Here is a 22,355-nt window from a genome sequence, read left to right as displayed (position 1 = left end):
GAACTAACTCTTATTGCCCTTCACTCCAGTTTCCTAGTGTGCCTTTTAAACTCTGAAATTAGCAACATGGTAAAATGAAGGAATTGTTTTATAACTCGCAATACCTAGTAAATGTCGATGAGCATGACAAAGGGACATAATCCAAAGGTCTTGCAGTTCTGGTCAGTGTTGTAAAGATCCAGGGGATGTGTTAAGTGTTCAACGATATATCATCACAAGACTGGGAATGCCTTGGAACATTAAAACAAACGCCTCAATTCTCCATAATATTTTAATGGTGTAAACTGACATTCATACAAAACAGACATGTACAACAATGTATAAAATAAAATTGGTAGTCAGGGAAGGCTAATAACTCATCTTAACAGTCTCTTCAACAAGAAGTGAATACTTTAGTAGAATATTCAGATTTGTTATTGTCAATATGAGAGTTTACAATATATCTTCCATCTTTATGCAACATTTTTTTTTCCAAATTTTGTATTATATAAGAAATGTTTTAATTCTTGAATAAAGATGGAATGATAAATTAATCAGTTGTAACCCATTTAACATCAATATTTAAAGATACTAGTGAGTTTATCACAAGATTTACTTACGACAAAAAGAACGTTTATAGTAGGATTCTATATATACATTTATTATAGGGAAGAAATAGGTAAACAACTAGATAAAAGGAGTAAGTTGTAATATACTTAAATATACTTAAACCTTTTGTGAAACACACTATCGTAAATATACTTGTAACCCTTTCATCCCTATGTAACTTTAGTAGACTCTACCATGCATTGATCTGGAAGAGTCCATTATGGTCTACAGTGGTGAAAGGGTTAATAGTGCAAAGCACCACAGGAAAATTGCTTATTTCACAGATATAATATTTCACAAGGTTTTAATTGCAAGAATGATTTGTAGAGTAAACAGTTATGTGTTTTAAACCCATTGATTCGCTACTTTGATGCTTCTGCTAATTATTTTACAGTATGACGGTAAGATATAACAGTTTATACCTATATCACTGTAATACAGTTGTCACCATGGTTAAAGTTTCAGTAAAAGGTTTAAAAATAAACTTATTAAAATAGTTTTAACAAAACTGAATTCAAACTTAATATTCACTCAAGATTTCACCTTTCACATCCCACATATTTCTTTCGCACCATCAATATAAACAGTTATACAAACGTGTAAATTGTGTAGTCAACTACGGTAAAAATATGTATGCTATCTTTCCATTGATGTTACAAATAAAATGGAATATAAGCAAAAGGAAAATATATCTCTAAAAAATCTAACAATGAAACTAAATAAGGTAAAAAGCGGAATGATGAAAACAGCCAGGAGGTATCTAAACATGGTTAAAATGAGATGCTACATTTCACAAATCACAATATTAATTAAAAACTCATCATTTAAATATTTCTTAAGTGCATGATGTGAATGAAAATTCGTTGACACTGTATTTTACTGCTCGGTTGAAATCTTCAAAATGTTTGGAGACATTCTCTTTAGTTAGAACTATTTGTAGTAGATGTTATTTCACTTTAAAAACTGTTATATATACCATGTACCTTGTATTAAGGGTAAATAGGTGGGTAAGACGATTTCTTACCTTGTATTAAGGGTAAATAGGTGGGTAAGACGATTTCATACATTCTTCACTTTAGCCATATATCTGTTATTCTATTTTTACATATAATTATATTTATGTCATTGTTACAGTGTAAACAAGCAAATCAACCAATAAATAAAATAAAATAGAATTTGGTGCTTCTTAGAGAGTTTCAGTGTAGCACTTCAGAATTACACACTCTTTGTTTTCTATTTATAATACACTGTAACACACCGTTATTGTTAAAAGTCATCTTGAAACTCCTTCATAAATATATTGTCCCTTGTTGCAGAGTTAAACACTGGACTTGCCTAACAAAAGTCAGAAACACTTAATCATGCTTGTCTAGTCAAATCCTTTACTTTAAATGTATATAATGATGGCAAAAAATAAACCTAAGTACGAAGAACATAGCATAAGAGTTTAAGTGGTGGGTATTGAAAAGCCTCCTTGTAGAATTCAATAAATTTTCAACAAATATTTTGTGATACTATAAATGGGAAAATGATAAACATTTGTACAGCGACTTGATGAGAAGCCATTTCATGGCGGATCTGTGACTTTGAATAATACATTACTTGTAAATCATACCGTATAAACTAGGTATATTTTTCAATACACAAAAACTTTTCTAATACATCTCAATAATGATCGAACCTTAAGCAGTAATCAATATAACATACAACTAAGTAAAACACACATGTAGAACCACAAGCAGACACAAACATTCTTGCACAATTGCCCTCAGCCAAACTGCTAAATTTGCGTTCATTTATAATAAAATGTTGACATCTACTTTCTGTATTTCCTATCACGATGGATCTGCATTGATGGATACACCTTATCCAATACTATCCTATACCATATACCCTAGCAATAGGAGGAATCATTATATTTCAACTTTGTTTCATGGGAATGAATAAAAAAAATACGAAAAATATTTCTACCTATTTTGATACAGAAGTTATTATATTATAATGCAGAGAAGCATTAATCATACTCAAAACACTTTTTAAAAGTAATGAATAGTTCATGTTCTTTATAATAAGTTTCAATAACATACAGTTATCAAAAATTCCTACAAAATATGACATTTATAAAAAAAAAAAACTTTTCTGAGAAACAGGTAAAAAGGCATAAATACCTTTTAAAATGAACTGTATATAAAATTCAGGAGATTTTTATACTGGTGACTAGATACTCAGGCTCAAATATAATTTACCTTAACAATTGGGATTAGTATAAACAAGCAAATAGAAACTTCCCAATAAAATATAGTATTATAAAATATTGTGGGTGTTATACATGGTAATACACTGGAAAAAGTTTTATAGAAATTGATGAAAATTTGATAAATGCCTAGTGGTCAATTTATGTTATCTTTGACAGAAGCTAATGAGGATAAAACAGAGGAGATTGGCGATGATCGACGTTACTGCGATCTCGGGGGATGGACTATGGAAGGGGGCCTTGGCGCTGCAGGGGACAGCCAAATGACTGTTAGAACTGATCACATTGTAGGGCTGCTCCTCTGGCGGACAGGTGATACCCGACTTCTACAATGTATACCAAATCTTACATGAGTTTCCATTTCAAATGAAATTTATCACGCAGGTCCAGTTGGCCCTAAATGACTTATGTACTATAAAACAAAACAAGACGAACAGGTCTGCAAATTTTCAGTTAAGCGTCCCAGAAGTAATGATGATTAACATAAGTTTAGTAGTTTTCAACTTGATTGATCTTGTGGGGGACCTTACTTACCTGACACATTTCTGTACAGGAGGGACAGATGACCGACCCTGTATGTAGGTAATGGTTTGAAGTGTAGGTGACCGCTACCCTCTGACCTTCCTTGACACATCGGTGAGACTGACCACCAATGTTCAGTACCAGTCCAGCTTGTCTACTGCATTGGAACTGCAACAGCCATTGTATAGCTCTGTACTTCATGACAGATTCAGACATGTACATGTGTATCAGTGTCTCTTTAAATGACTTTTATTAGCCGTGTAACACAGCCTATTAACTCATTTAATATTGATCTAGTTGTTGCATAGTTAGTGGCTATTATCTTATTGTCCATACAGTTGATGTATATGAAATGTGCATTTATTTGTTAAGAGAAATGATTTGTATTTTCCCCAATTTAAGTGGCTAATACTCCATAGATTGGTGCCTATCTTACTCTTAAAGCTTTACCCTAGATTGTATTCAGGAGCCAGAGTTTTCCCTTCATAAACCGACAGAACCTTAGTTTCCCTAAGGTGAAGCATGGACTTCAATATAACACCTTTTGAATCTTCTACCCCACAGACAAAATATACTAAAATATTGACACATTTGTGGGTAGGAATGACTTATATTATAACCCAATAGGGTTTAAAACATTAAATCTTTTCGAACACTGTATAGTGTCCCCGGTTCTCACCTGGTAGCAGCCACTGCCCCAGTGTGGAAGACTCAGCAGGCTGGAGCACTGTTGCAGTTTCCAGAGTCTATCATGGTTGAAACATTTGCTTTCATAGCCATACTTCTCCCCAAAGAAGCTGATGGTTGGATCTGCGCAGGCCAAATATATACATATATGTATAACATATGCTTTAAGTGGAACATTGCACATTGTACAAGATTAATATGTAAAAATGGGAAACAAAAATTCTACATTAACTGTAAACCCGAAAACCACACACAAAACCAATTGTCTATTGAAACATTTTACCCAGAAATAGACTTGCCCTCTTATTGTTTTAAAATTGCATCTATTTTCACTCTGTGTTGAATTTTTCCATTTTGTATGAGGGTGAAATGTGTGGCAATACGACAGGCATGAACCCAACCCCCACGCCAAGCATGTTACAGTGAGTACATGCATTATACTTGTATAAACATTAGCGTGTAATAAATATTGTATAGGGTCTTGTCAGTTTATAGACTTTTGACTGTTCCCTAAACCGTCGTATCATATGGCCTTAAGGTATTATACAATAATTTAACAATGTATACTGAATGAATCTTTATCAACAAAAATAAATAATTGAGTTATAAAAATATGTTAACTGAATATATTAATTGCTTTAGCCGAGTGTGACAAGGGAGAAAACTCCCAATAAGTGGTTAAGTTTACCAAATGTTGGAGAACAGAATTTGGCATTCCTAGGTGTTTTAGTATAGAAATTATGTTTCTGATATTCCTTTTTGTGATAAGCTCTGATAGTACCAGTGTGCACTAAACTCTGGTTGTACTGAAAGGGGGTTATCTCCCCTAGTACTGGGGGACACCAATAAAGATATCTAAATGAACGGCTATCAATATGTTTTGTTCAGTATGTAGTCCCATTTTAAAATATGGGTACATTCGCGTATCCAGTTGAACCGGTTGAACCTGTAAAGAAAACGTCAGGTACAGATCTGGATCGAGGCTGACCTCAGGAAAATTTGGCACGCGTAGATTGAGGGATCCAGACATACCTGCAGAAACTAAAATGTTGACTTTTGCCATTTTGCGTTATTTCTTTCTAAAACAATGTCAAGCCACATGTAGTTTTTACTTATGTAATTCAGTGGACGTGTGAGAGAAGGGCATAATATTCTCGATACATTGTTTTTTATTCTTCGAAACTGTGCATTTTTAGCTCTGCTTATAGAACGGTCCAAGTGCGTTCTTTTATCGTGGAAAATTTCTGCGCCACACGTACCGTTTCAACCAGTATACGCGAATGTAGCCTATGTCTATATTAACTAACCTGGATTGTTTTCCTCCAGCGAACACCTGGAATCTCTCACTGTCACCTCACCACTCCGCCATGCAAACTCCTGAAAAACAAATAAGGTCTCTTAGGTAAAACAAGACATTAACTGTACACTGTACGCCATATAAACCAGATTCTCTGCTTAATATGGATAAGTCTTGAAGTTCAATTATGGCAGTAACTTATCATAATTTAACTGTTGCATATTAGTTCCATAGATATGAAATATCTTTAAGAGATTTCTTTTTTCCTTAAATATTTTGTATAAAAATCTAGTAATCCCACAGAAGGATAGACAGCAGATATTCAAAGTCTTACCTGTTGGTATAGAAATGTATACCTGTAGTTATAGAAGTGTTTACCTGTTGGTATAGAAATGTATACCTGTAGTTATAGAAATGTTTACCTGTTGGTATAGAAATGTATACCTGTAGTTATAGAAGTTTTTACCTGTTGGTATAGAAATGTATACCTGTAGTTATAAAAGTGTTTACCTGTAGGTATAGAAATGTATACCTGTAGTTATAGAAGTTTTTACCTGTTGGTATAGAAATGTATACCTGTAGTTAAAGAAGTTTTTACCTGTAGGTTAAGGTATAGAAATGTATACCTGTAGTTACAGAAGTGTTTACCTGTTGGTATAGAAATGTATACCTGTAGTTAAAGAAGTTTTTACCTGTAGGTATAGAAATGTATACCTGTAGTTATTGAAGTTTTTACCTGTAGGTATAGAAATGTATACCTGTAGTTATAGAAGTTTTTACCTGTAGTTATAGAAATGTTTACCTGTTGGTATAGAAATGTATACCTGTAGTTATAGAAATGTTTACCTGTTTGTATAGAAATGTATACCTGTAGTTATAGAAGTTTTTACCTGTTGGTATAGAAATGTATACCTGTAGTTAAAGAAGTTTTTACCTGTAGGTATATAAATGTATACCTGTAGTTATTGAAGTTTTTACCTGTAGTTATAGAAATGTTTACCTGTTTGTATAGAAATGTATCCCTGTAGTTACAGAAGTGTTTACCTGTAGGTATAGAAATGTATACCTGTAGTTATAGAAATGTTTACCTGTTTGTATAGAAATGTATACCTGTAGTTATAGAAGTGTTTACCTGTTGGTATAGAAATGTATACCTGTAGTTATAGAAGTTTTTACCTGTAGGTATAGAAATGTATACCTGTAGTTACAGAAGTGTTTACCTGTAGGTATAGACATGTATACCTGTACTTATAGAAATGTTTACCTGTAGGTATAGAAATGTATACCTGTAGTTATAGAAGTTTTTACCTGTTGGTATAGAAATGTATACCTGTAGTTACAGAAGTGTTTACCTGTTGGTATAGGAATGTATACCTGTAGTTACAGAAGTTTTTACCTGTAGGTATAGGAATGTATACCTGTAGTTATAGAAGTTTTTACCTGTTGGTATAGGAATGTATACCAGTAGTTACAGAAGTGTTTACCTGTTGGTATAGAAATGTATACCTGTAGTTATAGAAGTTTTTACCTGTAGTTATAGAAGTTTTTACATGTTGGTATATGAATGTATACCAGTAGTTACAGAGGTGTTTACCTGTTGGAATAGAAATGTATACCTGTAGTTACAGAAGTGTTTACCTGTAGGTATAGGAGTGTTTACCTGTAGTTACAGAAGTGTTTACCTGTAGGTAAGGACAGTAGTCAGCCAGTGCCACAGAACCTCCATAATTCCCTACAGCATAGGCTGGTATACCATCCAGAGCATTGAAGTACTACAAGACAAGTGTAACACATTTATTGTGCATCATGGAGCCATATACATGGACCCTTTTGTCCGGAATTTGAAATTAACGGTGCCTCGATAGAATTAGTAAGGTATCAAAATCAGAAACTCTCCCCCATCCTGAACCCATGATTTATGTCACGGAAACATCACTTTTCAAGTGATGATGTATAATCTTTCCATTAAGATTTTTGATTATTAGAAAATGAAACATCCAATAATTAAATGAGGGATACCGATATGATCAGTAAACTGAAATACCTGGTACTGCTGTGGAAGACTGGTGTTATATTCCACCAGGTTACAGAAAGCCACAGAGTCCCTGTTTCTGGTACAGTCTGTCCTCAGTACCCCTCGCCGTACCTCGTCACAAAATGGGTGGATGTCACCACGTCTGTTAAAAGCATTCATAACACATTAAACATTTCATTTAACAGTGAAGCACATAAGCCTGCCCTAATACCTATTATAGTACACACAAACACGACACTTGTCCAATACATCATATCTGTCCTGAACAATTTATAACATCATTAACTTTATTTTACGTGATCACACTTGTGTGTGCAGGAACATGACTGACTGAACAACCAAACAAGATAGAAATACATACTTGGCTCTATTGCGGACAATCCAGTCCAGACAACTCCTCTTGACAAAGTCACAGCCCAGGTTTTTACCCCACTCCAGCTCCTCTGCATTGTTGTAATCCACACTGTACCACCTGTTGTTGGGTAAATATATCAAAACATATCATCAACACATATAGGATCTTACATGAGTTTCCATTTTATATGAGATTTATGAAATGAGTCAAAGAATTTAGCGAGCCTCAGGTGAGCTAAAATGAAAAATTTGTGACGAGTTTCATAATTTTCATATGAAATGAAAACGAGTGTAAGATCATTTTTATCACATTATCAAGATTGTGGCATCTATTTTCGTATAAAACGCAAACTTGAAATGTAAAAAGCTGCCATTTTGACTCCAGTGTGTAAGTCTATGACGTCATGTACTTGTCCTAGGCGTGACATCAGTGGAAACTTTCAACCAATCACAGGGCTGATAGGTCATATTACATAGGTTGATAAGCAAAAAAATATGACATGGGTATATTCACTGGATAACACAGTACATTATGTGATAATGTAATATACTCCTGATTCTCTGTTTACAGAACAGAGGTGACATCCAGAGGACATCTCCTCCTCCTCCTTTTAAGTTATGTTTGTTTAACACACATTAAAGTTGTTGTTGTGGAACCTTCAAACTTTCAACAAGGGCTATTGTAATACAAATAATACATATGAAACTTCTTATTCCTATTAAAAAGTTGAATACATGTTGCAATTATTTGAAGTCAAGTCCACAATACTAGCAGAACACTAGGGTTATACTACTCTCAAACACTAACAGAACACTAGGGTTACACTACTCTCAAACACTAACAGAACACTAGGGTTATACTACTCTCAAACACTAGCAGAACACTAGGGTTATACTACTCTCAAACACTAGCAGAACACCAGGGTTATACTACTCTCAAACACTAGCAGAACACCAGGGTTATACTACTCTCAAACACTAGCAGAACACTAGGGTTATACTACTCTCAAACACTAACAGAACACTAGAGTTATACTACTCTCAAACACTAGCAGAACACTAGGGTTATACTACTCTCAAACACTAACAGAACACTAGGGTTATACTACTCTCAAACACTTTTGAGACCTCATGGCCAATGATACAAAACTCATTTTAACAGGACCGGTGTTTCAATGAGATCTGCTTTGTTAATAAAGAACTGACTGTTTTCAGTCATAACATTGTAGTAATATGTACATACCCAGTGTCCTCCATCAAAGCCAACGTCACACGAGAAATCACAGGATTCTGGGTGTATGTCCCTGTCATAGCCTCATTCTGAAATGGACAATAATATCTTGCAATTAATTTATCAAGTCTATAAAAAAAAACAAGATCACATTGACAAACCTTATTTTTTACAAATGAACAACTGGAGATCATATGACCACCTGAGGATCATGAACAACTGGAGATCACATGACTATCTGAGCATCATGAACAACTGGAGATCACATGACTATCTGAGGATCATGAACAACTGGAGATCACATAACTACCTGAGGATCATGAACAACTGGAGATCACATGACCACCTGAGGATCATGAACAACTGGAGATCACATGACCACCTAAGGATCATGACTTTCTGAAGATCACATGACCACCTGAGGATCATGACTATCTGAAGATCACACGACCTATGAACCGATTGTTACTGGTTAGTCACAGTGAAACAGTAGAATCCCATTTTAATTCTCGCTCAATTATTATCTACATGTAAAGTGTGTATAGTTTTATATTTGTGACAGTCCTGTTTCTGTTGTTAGGTGAATGAACAAATTCTACATATAAGTGAACCTTTCTTATCCAGAAACACTACAGACCAAACTGTCCTGGATCAACCATGTCCTTGTTGCATGATGGACATTTTAAACATGAAAATAACACTGTTTTTACAGTATACCCGAGCTATTTCACACTGTCTAGCCAGAAAGGACATCATACAGACCACATTGACAAACCTTATTTTTTACAAATGAACAACTGGAGATCATATGACCACCTGAGGATCATGAACAACTGGAGATCACATGACTATCTGAGGATCATGAACAACTGGAGATCACATGACTATCTGAGGATCATGAACAACTGGAGATCACATGACTATCTGAGGATCATGAACAACTGGAGATCACATGACTATCTGAGGATCATGAACAACTGGAGATCACATGACTATCTGAGGATCATGAACAACTGGAGATCACATGACTATCTGAGGATCATGAACAACTGGAGATCACATGACTATCTGAGGATCATGAACAACTGGAGATCACATGACTATCTGAGGATCATGAACAACTGGAGATCACATGACTATCTGAGGATCATGAACAACTGGAGATCACATGACTATCTGAGGATCATGAACAACTGGAGATCACATGACTATCTGAGGATCATGAACAACTGGAGATCACATAACTACCTGAGGATCATGAACAACTGGAGATCACATGACCATCTGAGGATCATGAACAACTGGAGATCACATGACCACCTGAGGATCATGACTTTCTGAAGATCACATGACCACCTGAGGATCATGACTATCTGAAGATCACACGACCTATGAACCGATTGTTACTGGTTAGTCACAGTGAAACAGTAGAATCCCATTTTAATTCTCGCTCAATTATTATCTACATGTAAAGTGTGTATAGTTTTATATTTGTGACAGTCCTGTTTCTGTTGTTAGGTGAATGAACAAATTCTACATATAAATGAACCTTTCTTATCCAGAAACACTACAGACCAAACTGTCCTGGATCAACCATGTCCTTCTTGCATGATGGACATTTTAAACATGAAAATAACACTGTTTTTACAGTATACCCGAGCTATTTCACACTGTCTAGCCAGAAAGGACATCATACAGACCATGGTCGATTGGTTAGATACTTACCTCAAAGATTCGTTTTTCCCAGTGAGTGAGAGCTGTACCAACAATCCCTTGGTCTTCCAGCTCAGCTCCCTCCAGGGTGGAACAATTAAAATGACGCCGTACCTCATCCTTAGGACCAACATAAACAGAAGGCAAACGGTAAACATTTCTAAACATAAAGAGTAAAAGAATGATAGACTTGTCCTAATAAAGTCAGCAGACAATACGAGACATGAATAAACAAACCTTACTTTTTCAAATTTCCAGTTATCATAAACACAATTTTTATTTTTTATTTTATTGTGTAATGCTTTTTATGTTAAAGACTAGATAAGTCTAGATTCTCAAACCACTGATATAAACGTGTATTAATTATCTACAGACATTTAAGCTTTCTAAGCTGTATCAGAGGTTGTATTTCAGGTTGTTGGGTGTTAAATATACTAGAAAATGTCTGTAAGACATAAATGCCCCCGCTCATGGACGGGACGGGACGGATATGGGCAACACTTTATGCCCCCCCCCCCCCCCCCCATTTTATGGCGGGGGCATAATAAGCACAAGTGGTGAAAGATAGAATTGGTAAAAGTGAAATATTTTATTTTCAACACTAAGATGTTACATGACATGATCAAAAGACTGTATACAAACCACCACGCGAGGAGTGACAATCATGTTGATGGACTTTGATGTGAAGCCGCTGCGATTTTTCCAGTTTGGTCGTTTTAATGTTTTCACTACTTTATCACTCCACTGGTACAAACTCAGTCTGAAACAGTGGAATATCATTAATCGTTAATCATGGCACTGCATATCATATCCCATTGCTCATTTTATATTATTGTCATGGAAATCAGAAATTTAATTTAAAATCTAGCCCTGTACTCTGTTATCCCCTAATAATCTGGCCAGTTACTACTGACACATAATCTGCTATAATCCCCTATTCTGTCCCCAACACAAGTCAGTTTAATACTTTTGACACAGAATTAATCTGTCTCTGTTCTCCCTAAATCTACCCAGTTACATACTGACACAGAATCCCATACCCCTCTCTCCTCTTCCAACCCAGTCGGTTAATACTTTGTATTAACCCAGTCTTCCGTACTCTGTTCTTTACCAATTTAGCCAGTGAATATTACATACAGATTTTCCTAACATCTTCATACAAAATGATTGAGTTCTAGTGATTGAGCTGTGCCATAATCCAGGCACTTTGGGTCTAGAACAGAAGTGGTCAGGTTGATAAATCCCCATATGTTTAGGAAAAAGAATACTAAAATTTGCTTAATTTTAAAATTTCTGAGGTCCAGTAAAAATGTTAGGATAATAGAATTATTTAGATTGTAGGAGAATATTAGGAGGAGTATTCCAAGCATTAATCACATTCTGGTGTAATTGTATATGAATGTTAGAATGTAAGTCAGTAGTCAATAGAAGGTTTGATAGAGTAACACCTACTGTGAGTTGTACCAAGGCTTGCCAGATATGGGATTTCGAGTGGTCAATGGGTTACCATTTCTGTCGTAGTAAAAGGCGTATAAACCAGCTGTGAAACCCTGAAATCAACAACAGGTTGTAACTGAATACACGATCTGAAGGCGAAGATAAACCTCAAATAATAAAAAAAATGTATATTAGTTACCTCCCCTTATCTGAATACTTGAAGTTGTGTGATTTTCCAGTTACATGCGATCTATCGATTATCAAAATATGTGACTGAATAACAACTGTTCCCGTAAGAATAAAATATTTTCATTCCACAATTGTTCTACTTGAAGGAAAATGTGTAATCAATAAGTATCTTTAAAACAAGAACTGATTACCCAGTATGTGTAAAATAACGAAGGCTATATATAGGCCATTGTGTATCTTTGTGACCACTTTGAAAAGATTTCATGGGATTAAATACGATAATTGACGAAGGCAGATATTAGATGCCTCTATGTCCACATCACATAAATTAATATATTGCTTCTAATGACACTTTCAGCGTTGTTTTTTTTTTATCTGTAGTGAGCTAGAAATATAAATAAAAAAATCAATGATTATCCAAACTGATTTCAAGGCCTATGGTATAACTGTCTCAAGACAGTTTTTTTTCCAGATAATGATACTGAAACTGAATGAATATTTTTGAATGTGTTCAAAACAAAATTCTTTTTCCTCATTTTTGTGTATGGCTTCTCGTTCTGGGCGACATACTTTATATTGGTAAACTTTTTCCAGTCAAAGAGTTGCCCTTCACTGGAAAATCTATATTCATCCATGATTGAGTTTGCCCATTACATGTTATTACTTTATATATATATGGTATGCTATGTACTAGATTCCCTGTCATGAAAATCAGTATACAGTATCTTGATCGAAGATGCCTGCAGTAACTTTGTCATCATGAATATTGTTCATATTTTTTAAGAATAAATATTGTCATCTGTCATTTACTATGCTAGATATTTTTAAGTAATAAGGAAAACCAAGAGAAGGTCACCTATTCCAGGATAACCCAGACTAAAGTCACCAATTGTATATTAAACTCTAGTAAAAGGTTATCAATTAAATATTTTTCAAAAGTTCAAGGTCGCCAATTACAGGATCTTCAATAAGATGCTTGAATTAAGACCAACTCACCAATGCGTGGAGAATTTCATGTTTCAGTGTTGAGAGAAGTTGAAGATGATCTTGTTTTTCAATGGAAATTGATTCTGGACATATACTGAAGTAGCCAGCTACTGGTCTAAAATTATAAAACACATATTGTGGGAATAAAATCTTATATACAAAAGTAACATTCTATTCTTATAACAATCATAATTCATGTTCAATATGAAAACAAATCCCTGTATATTTACCTATCAAGAGCTGCCTCCTGCTGACAGTGTGCGGCGTAGGCTATGGTGCGTGCCTTGCGACATCGTGGTGTAGAGAGAGCAGCGACATAGAGAATGAAGTCAGTGTTGTTGACTCCTGGACCAGCATCCGACGTGCTTCTCCAGATGTTAACCCTACTGTCCCACAGGTAACATCTCTGTAAACAACAATAGTAACAGGTGACTCAACCCTTTGGGCATATACTGATCTGACAAGTAGGAACCAGTACAGACAATGTTTAGTCAGATCTTAAAGCCGCAGTATCATATGACTTTACGATCTGACTAGGCATTGTCTAAATCACAATTAAATATGAATATTATGAGGTTATCAACAGTTTCAGACATTTTTCAGTGGTTGAACTAAATGCTCATATTGGCCCTCCCTCCTGGTGTACACGGTAGTCTAGTGGCAGGACGCCGGGCTCGTGACTGAAGGGTTGCGTGTTCGAGTCACGGCACGGCGTTGTATCTTTGAGCAAGATACTTTACTCCGTTTGTTCAAGTCTACTCAGCTGTAAATGAGTACGTGGTTGGGCAGTGCTAGAATTGTTGAATGCTAGCTGTTAGCGCCGAAATGGCAGCTCCGGCTGTATGCTCCCCAGGGAGTTGAGAGAGATATTGGCTGGTTGCAAAGGCCTTATAACCACGGATAATAATTTGTGAACTGGTTTGAGACGACCTACGAATTCAAACTAGGTTGTGATAAAGCAGTATATAAGAACCTCAAATTATTATTATTATTATTATTATTACTCTATGGAGATAGTGAAACTTCTCACCTCAAGGTGCTCCAGGGGTATAAAGATGTCACCACACTTGGTGAGGGCAGCACAACCATCCACACAAAATCGCCCTCCGTCCACGTCCCTGTATCGTACCTCATCTGACTGACACTGTCTGTACACGTAAAAAAAATACACATTCATACATGAAACCAGACTCCTAAGAATAATCATTCACAATCAAAAAAAAAATTTGTAATATTTATTGAGAAAGTATTTTTTTCCACAACTTGTGATTATATGACGCTTAGTTTTAACAGTACAGTCTTTTTCTATATATATTGGGAACAAAAATGAAAGGAATTAGGATGATGATCCTATATAGTTTACTAGTACATAGTCTTTATTTAAGGATCCCCGTCATACTGCACTATGGTTTTTCATATATACAGTAACCTCCCCTTAATTTTCATTTTGGATAAAAATCTTCAGCACTGTTAGACCAAGACACTTCCACTGACCAAGTAGCTGAATCGGAAAGAACAATGGTATAATAACCTGAAGTCCAGGGTTTCATTCCTGGTTTAGCTCCACTGATTTTTACATTCGGAACAATAATTAATGTTGATCATGTTTTTATTTTTTTTAATATTTATTATTTTTCATAAAAGTCCCATAAGGTATGGTTTTTATTTTCAGAAATAATTTATCAAAGCTATAGAGATGCCGGGAAAAAAACAGTTTCATATGCATAGTTACAGTATTTTAGCAGCGGTTTGGGGATCCTTTGTGAAGTGACAAGTGACATCTATAATGATAGAAGAGATATCTACCGACTGTACAACTGTGACATTACCTATTTCTTCCCATTGTGAAACCAAAATTGTAAGCTACGGTATTTTCTGAAAAACTTTCAAAATTTACTGTGACTACAATAGAAATTGTATGTACAATACTATAACAGTCTGTATCTACTGTACCTGTTGAGCCTGATAGACCCAACGGTGCGTCGTACAGACAAAGTCCGCTCCCAGTAGTCCACCGCTTCCCTTACCAATGTCTTAAAAATAGAATGGCATTGTACCTGTATTTAACTCGGAGTTGATAACACTCATCAACAACATGCCCAAATAACCAGGAATGTCTACAAATTACACAATGGCAAACATTTACATCATTCCAAATATCATTTAATACTTAAACTCTCAGTCATTCCAAATAAACTGTTTTAGTAACAAGGTATACGTATTGCACTGATGCAGTTGGTAAAACAATGTTAATACAGTTTAACACTGATATGAGGAAAAAATGGTTTATTTCACACCTTTGTTTTCTCAGTATAAATCAATATTATCATCATGTCCACTCAGAAAATTTTAATTTCCTTCACATCATATGTAATTTAGAATGAATTTGTTTTATAAACATACAAACTATGATGAATTTGTGTTTGCGAACCAACCTCAACGAGTGAGCGGTGGGAGGCTGGCAGGAAACTGATACTGTTGTCATAGTGAAGGTGGATCCTCAGCGGCTGGTCGGGACTCCGCTTCCGTACGACATGGTGTGACTCCGTATCCAGATTCACATCAAGAACAACCTACAGGGATCATTGACAGGTGTCGGTTAACATCACACGTGTAAAAACTTAAATAAAGGTTACAGCTTACATGTAACCTACGTACAGGGTAGCATTACATGTGTCAGAGAATACAATCGGGTGAAGAAATGGAAGTTACCAGTACATCATGTATGTGGCCTATTGGGAACATGCAGGTGTCATACAAGTGAAAACTTATATCTTGTAACACCTAGACCCAGACAATTCAACCCTTCCTCTCTCAAAGATCTTTTGTCCTTTCTTATCCTGATGTTCTTCTCCCCAGGTCTCTGTCTCCTTACTATCTCCAAATTCATCTGTTTGTTCTCTCCTCCAGGCCTCTGTCCCCTTCCTATCTCCAAACCATCTGTCTGTACTTCTCCCCAGGCCTTTGACCCCTTCCTATCTCCAACCCATCTGTCAGTTCCTCTCCCCAAGCCTTTGTCTCCTTCCTATCTCCAAACCATCTGTCTGTTCCTCTCTCCATTTCTATCTCCAAACCGATCTGCCAATTCCTCTCCCCAAACGTCTGTCCCCTTCCTATCTCCGAACCGTTCTGTCAGTTCCTCTCCCCAAGCCTTTGTCCCCTTGCTATCCCCAAACCGATCTGTCTGTTCTTCTCCTTAAACCTCTGTCCCCTCCCTATCTCCAAACCGATCTGTCTGGTCCTCTCCCCAAACCACTGTCCCCTTCCTATCTCTGAACCGATCTGTCAGTTCTTCTCCCCTAACCTCTGTCCCCTTCCTACCTCCAAACAATCTGTCTGTTCCTATCCCCAAGCCCTTGTCCCCTTCCTATCTCCGAACCGATCTGTCAGTTCCTCTCCTCAAACCTCTATCCCCTTTCTATCTCCAAACCGATCTGTCTGTTCTTCTCCTTAAACCTCTGTCCCCTTCCTATCTCCAAAATGATCTGTCTGTTCCTCTCCCCAGGCCTTTGTCCCCTTCCTATCTCCAAACCGATCCGTCTGTTCCTCTCCCCAAACCTCTGTTCCCTTCCTATCTCCAAAATGATCCATCTGTTCCTCTCCCCAACCCTCTGTCCCCTTCCTATCTCCAAACCGATCTGTCTGGTCCTCTCCCCAAACCTCTATCCCCTTCCTATCTCCAAACAATCTGTCTGTTCCTATCCCCAAGCCTTTGTCCCCTTCCTATCTCCAAACCATCTGTCAGTTCCTCTCCCCAAGCCTTTGTCCCCTTCCTATCTCCAAACCATCTGTCAGTTCATCTCCCCAAGCCTTTGTCTCCTTCCTATCTCCAAACCGATCTGTCAGTTTTTCTCCCCAAACCTCAGTCCCCTTCCTATCTCCAAACCATCTGTCAGTTCCTCTCCCCAAGCCTTTGTCTCCTTCCTATCTCCAAACCGATCTGTCAGTTCTTCTCCCCTAACCTCTGTCCTCTTCCAATCTCCAAACCGATATGTGGGTTCCTCTCCCCAAACCTCTATCCCCTTCCTATCTCCAAACAATCTGTCTGTTCCTATCCCCAAGCCCTTGTCCCCTTCCTATCTCCAAACCGATCTGTCTGGTCCTCTCCCCAAACCTCTATCCCCTTCCTATCTCCAAACAATCTGTCTGTTCCTATCCCCAAGCCTTTGTCCCCTTCCTATCTCCAAACCGATCCGTCTGTTCCTCTCCCCAAATCTCTGTCCCCTTCCTATCTCCAAAATGATCTGTCTGTTCCTCTCCCCAGGCCTTTGTCCCCTTCCCATCTCCAAACCAATCTGTCTGTTCTTCTCCCCAAACCTCTATCCCCTTCCTATCTCCAAACCGATCTGTCAGTTTTTCTCCCCAAACCTCTGTCCCCTTCCTATCTCCAAACCATCTGTCTGTTCCTCTCCCCAAGCCTTTGTCCCCTTGCTATCCCCAAACCATCTGTCTGTTCCTCTCCCCAAGCCTTTGTCCCGTTGCTATCTCCAAACCGATCTGTCAGTTCCTCTCCCCAAACCTCTGTTCCCTTTCCTATCTCCAAACCGATCTGTCAGTTCCTCTCCCCAAACCTCTGTGCCCTTCCATTCTCCAAACCAATCTGTCTGTTCCTCTCCCCAAACCTCTGTCCCCTTCCTATCTCGAAACTGATCTGTCTGTCTGTTCCCCTCCTGGATGCTTGCTTCTCGCTCATTTTATCTCCCCTCAGTATCAAAATCTCTTCCCAAGACTTTTAATCGATTCCTCTCACCATGGTATTTCACATCATTCTCCCTAAAGCATTTTGTCCTCTCCTCTTTCCAAGAATTTTTGTCCTTTTACCTATGGCTTTTATCCCCTCTTTCCCTCTAAGACATTTCATTCCTTTGCCTCCCCCCAAGCCTATAGCTATAGACTTATGTCCCTTCCTCTTCCCTGTCTAAAACCTTTCACCTTTCCTCTCCCCTTGGTGTTACAACCTTCTCCCTAAGGTCCCTTTGTTTCTTTGTCTTCCAAAGGATATTTTATTTCTTATTCTCCACAAGATCTGTCCCTTCTTACTCTCTCCAGGTTCAAGGACTTCAGTCCTATTCAATCCCCAGGACCTTCCTGTTCCGTGACCCAAGGACATTCATCTCTTTTTCTCTGAAAGGACTTTCAACCTTCCATTTTCCCATGACATTTCATCCATTCATTCCCTCTAGGTCTGTTGTCCCTTCCTCTCCCCATGGCATTTCATCCCTTGCTCTCCCAAAGGCTTTTCGCTCATTCCAAGGACCTTAAACATTTTCCTAAAGACTAAATAGAATTTTTATTTCATACATACCAGCTGTTAACCATAGAAAGGTGGAGCACTGGCACTCAAACTTCTTTAGTTACAAGCTTATTAGTATAATGTATTCTCCACATAATGTACTGATTGCTTGAAATCTGATTCTGTGAAGGGTCCTTCAGGACATAGTGGAAGTAGATTACGTGTAATTGTCTAGCAATCTACATATATATAGTCCCATAACACTTAGTACAAAGAACTGATTATACATTGTACATTCAGTAACATACAGCTCCACACTTCATCCTCTCCAGTTCTAAATGACATTTCAAGCACCATTTATACATTACAATGTAGATCTGAGCCTCTCTGGTTTTATATGTCTGTTTATGATTTAATTAGATATAGAGGATATGAATGTTACATAGGTTTCCAATTATTACAAATACTGTCGCTATGACTAGTAGGCCATTTATGTACTGTACACATATGTACTTTAATAATTACATTTTATTCAATTAAGGAAGTCCGGATCCATGTTCCACAACAGACAAAACACTAAAGAATTCTACTGTGCATACATATATATTACGTATATACACGGAATTAGTCTAAGTCTGTGGTATATACAATAACCTTCCCTTAGTTTTGTTTTGGATATAACTGCACCACAGTTAATTTGGCAAGGGTACTATAATATACTACATGTACCAGGCCTAGGTAGTCCTGTAGCTCATGATCAGATGGTTTAGAGCAACGGTATAATAATCTGAGGTCCGGGGTTTGAATCCTAGTCTAGCTGCACCGATTGTTACAGAACACTGCTGTTGATTCGATTTTGTTTATTTCATCTTTACTGTCTTGTCAAAAAAAAAGTCTCCCCATTTAGGCATAGTTTTCTTTTCAGAAATGATTTATCAAAGCTATAGTCATATGCTAAACAAAAACAGTTTCTAATACAGTTACAGCTTTTGGCAGTAGTATAGGATATCCTTAACCCTTTCACCCCTTGTAATTTTAGTAAACTCTACCACACATTTTCTGGGCAAGTCCATTATGGTCTAAAGTGGTGAAAGGGTTAAGTAACAAGACAACATGGACAGAGATATACCCTATACATCACAAAGTTGTACCTATCATGAACTAATGACATGGGGAATCATGTTCTTAGCTTAATTGCTATTTACTGATAACAAAAAATGTACTTTTTTAATAAGATGTTTCACTTTAGAGAATCCTAAAATAAGTTCAGACATGATCATGCATATATATATATATACATATACATGTACATGTACCTTCATATAAATACTACAACCTACACGAAATATCTCGATCAGACTTGCAAGGTATTACTGTAAAAATCAATGAACTGCTACAGTACCTGGCTAAATTTTGAACACTCCAGGTCTAAGTCAGGCAATCTGTAATTGTATATTACTAAACTTAGCTATGCTGTAGCTTGTAAAACTGTACATACCCGAATCGTTTATCACCTTCAACTTAACATTTATTTTTTAACATTTACCTATAACAATTAACATATACAGATTTGGTAAAAAAGATATATATGATATCACTTTCAATTATTTATAAATGCCTGGTAATGGCTAGGATCAATGGCTAAAATGAATTTACCATAGCTATAGCCATCTATAAACATAAAAAAAAATCATCAATAGCATCTAAAAGTTATATCATCAGCTGTTTAATCACTTGATATTAAACTTATAAATACAATGAATTACTTTTATATATAGATGCATGATCTTACATTTTATTTGAAAAATCTATGAAGAACAATGATATTGTTATATCTGTAATGTGCCTATACGTATATATCTCCATTATAAATTATACGGTGTTAGTTTTTTTCAATACCTTTTCCCTGGTACATTTCATATAAATTGTCTAGTACTGTTCATGACATTGATCCACTATCAGGTTTCTAACCCAACTCCCAAACGTACAATCAAACTCTGGTACAAATTCTATTTGGATAAGAAAATCAATAACAATTGACTTATCTAAAGTCTATAAGTGGAGCACCCGCCTACAATGTGCAGTGGTTTTATTTAACGGGCATTTTTTCAAGTCTACATTGAGAATACATACTGCATGATACAATGTTATCTTATGCAATAAAATGGGACTTATACAGTTGACAACGTTAACTTCTTGGGAATTAATACCCAGTATTCCTTAAAAGGCCTAGCTTCTAGTATAACTAAAGAAAGCATTGTCAGATTTAACATAAATATATATGGTTGCTTCTGTCCATTCTTCATAATCATAATCAGGCCAAACAAAAATAAAACTTCTACTGGTAAAAGTTTGTATATATATGGAACCGATAGGTTGGTATATATAAAACAGAAAGCAAATATTTTCATTTCTTACTCTTTACATAGATTTATAAGAAATAGATAACCGATATATATAACATATAACAGAATCGAAGTACTGTATAATTAAGTAGTAAATGATGTGTTACAGAACGTTTGTTTATTTCTCAACTAATTTATTTAGTACAAATGTACAGTAATTTTGAGACCAGGTTAGAATTTAGGTTAGGTACTGATACCATTGTTACATCTAATTATAATCTCATGTGTGGGGAAATAGTAATATCGGCTATTACCTAGGTATGTAAAGATTACTGTCTAAAGAGTTAAGATCTTTAGTCAGATATTAACATAAACGTGTATACCGACTCAGAAAGAAGACAACAAATAACAGAACCTACATATATCTAATGGTAACAATAATATGCAAGCACACCTCCCATCTGCCATACCAAATTCACATTTCCTACATTTACTTATTAAATCTAACACAAACATCAGATATAATATAAATGTTGCATACCTCATCCCGAGAAGCTGGATGATGATCACAGCTGAATCCTGCCAATGGAATCTCAGGGACAAGGTCTTCAAGCGATGAGTGTACCACTAAAGAAAAAACTAAATAAAATTTCAGCATGTCTTTTGGAATTGTAGGTCTTGTCACCATATTGGAAGCACTGGTGTTATCATGTTCAACATCACAGAATAAATCCTCTAATGTTTAGTGTCATCATCCGTTCAAGCTCATGTGAACTAGTCGATCATCTCCTGTTTGTAAAACTTTACACAGGAAGGTTTCAATTTCCTTGTAGTTTTAATTTCCTAAAATTGTCCACTGAATACGTTAACATTCTATACAGCTTATTGCTCTTAATTAAGCTTTGAACAATAAAATGTAATTATACAAGGCCTAAAGACATATAGAACAGTTCACAACAATTTATATTCACTGCAGTACCACTATGCACGCGCGTATAGCCTAGGTATGCTTATCTTTTGTGATTCTTATCATTGTACATGTACACAGTAACATCAACAGCATCCTCACTCAGCTTCAGGCAGAATCACATCAATGTCAACGTTGTTTCAGATGTTTAGCAATAACTCACTGTAGATGAATCACTCTTTGTCCCCGAACCCATGACCACATATATACTACACATGTACAGTACACTGTTATGTTTGGTCATCCCTGCTGCTACAGAGGTGCATACTACTACACAGAGAGTACAGTTGTATACATCATGGTACAGTATTGTACATGTTATATATACAGTAGTACAGGCCTCATAGATGTAACTCTGAAGAAGGTATAATTAATACATTTTTCTTACACCTCTTCAAATATATCTATAATGGCCAAGTGAGTCACTGATACATTGCCAAGAACAAGGCGAAAATGGTATTCTTAGAAAATAAAAAAAATAATAATAATAACAATCCCTACCAGATAATTGAAAGT

At 36.3% G+C, this 22,355-nt stretch overlaps 1 protein-coding gene across 1 annotated transcript; it reads right to left on the bottom strand.

The window, feature by feature from the left end:
• Positions 1 to 264: 264 nt before the first annotated feature.
• On the bottom strand, positions 265 to 21,568 carry LOC110449920 (leishmanolysin-like peptidase). The gene is made up of 17 exons (XM_021497090.1): positions 21,414 to 21,568; positions 15,730 to 15,867; positions 15,248 to 15,327; positions 14,325 to 14,442; positions 13,525 to 13,700; positions 13,304 to 13,409; positions 12,134 to 12,231; positions 11,324 to 11,441; positions 10,694 to 10,801; positions 8,981 to 9,057; positions 7,745 to 7,855; positions 7,393 to 7,525; positions 7,031 to 7,120; positions 5,359 to 5,428; positions 4,044 to 4,174; positions 3,377 to 3,532; positions 265 to 3,168 (listed from the first exon to the last, which is right to left on the bottom strand). The coding sequence occupies exons 1-17, from the start codon at positions 21,558 to 21,560 to the stop codon at positions 2,989 to 2,991; spliced, it is 2,037 nt and encodes a 678-aa protein (XP_021352765.1). The 5' UTR covers positions 21,561 to 21,568; the 3' UTR covers positions 265 to 2,988.
• Between the last annotated feature and the right edge of the window lie 787 nt (positions 21,569 to 22,355).

The sequence above is a fragment of the Mizuhopecten yessoensis genome, unplaced genomic scaffold (genome assembly GCF_002113885.1).
Source record: "Mizuhopecten yessoensis strain PY_sf001 unplaced genomic scaffold, ASM211388v2 scaffold4839, whole genome shotgun sequence".
NCBI classification, from domain to species: domain Eukaryota; kingdom Metazoa; phylum Mollusca; class Bivalvia; order Pectinida; family Pectinidae; genus Mizuhopecten; species Mizuhopecten yessoensis.
The sequence above is the reverse complement of the archived record's forward strand: the minus strand, read 5'-3'. Positions and strand labels throughout refer to the sequence as shown.

Coding starts and splice junctions, on each gene's coding strand:
- LOC110449920 (XM_021497090.1), bottom strand. CDS start 21,560: ATGGTGACAAGACCTACAATTCCAAAAGACATGCTGAAATTTTATTTA. Junction 15,868..21,413: donor ATCCAGCTTCTCGGGATGAG/GTATGCAACATT, acceptor TGATCCCTGTAG/GTTGTTCTTGATGTGAATCT. Junction 11,442..12,133: donor AAGCCTTGGTACAACTCACA/GTAGGTGTTACT, acceptor CCACTGTTTCAG/ACTGAGTTTGTACCAGTGGA.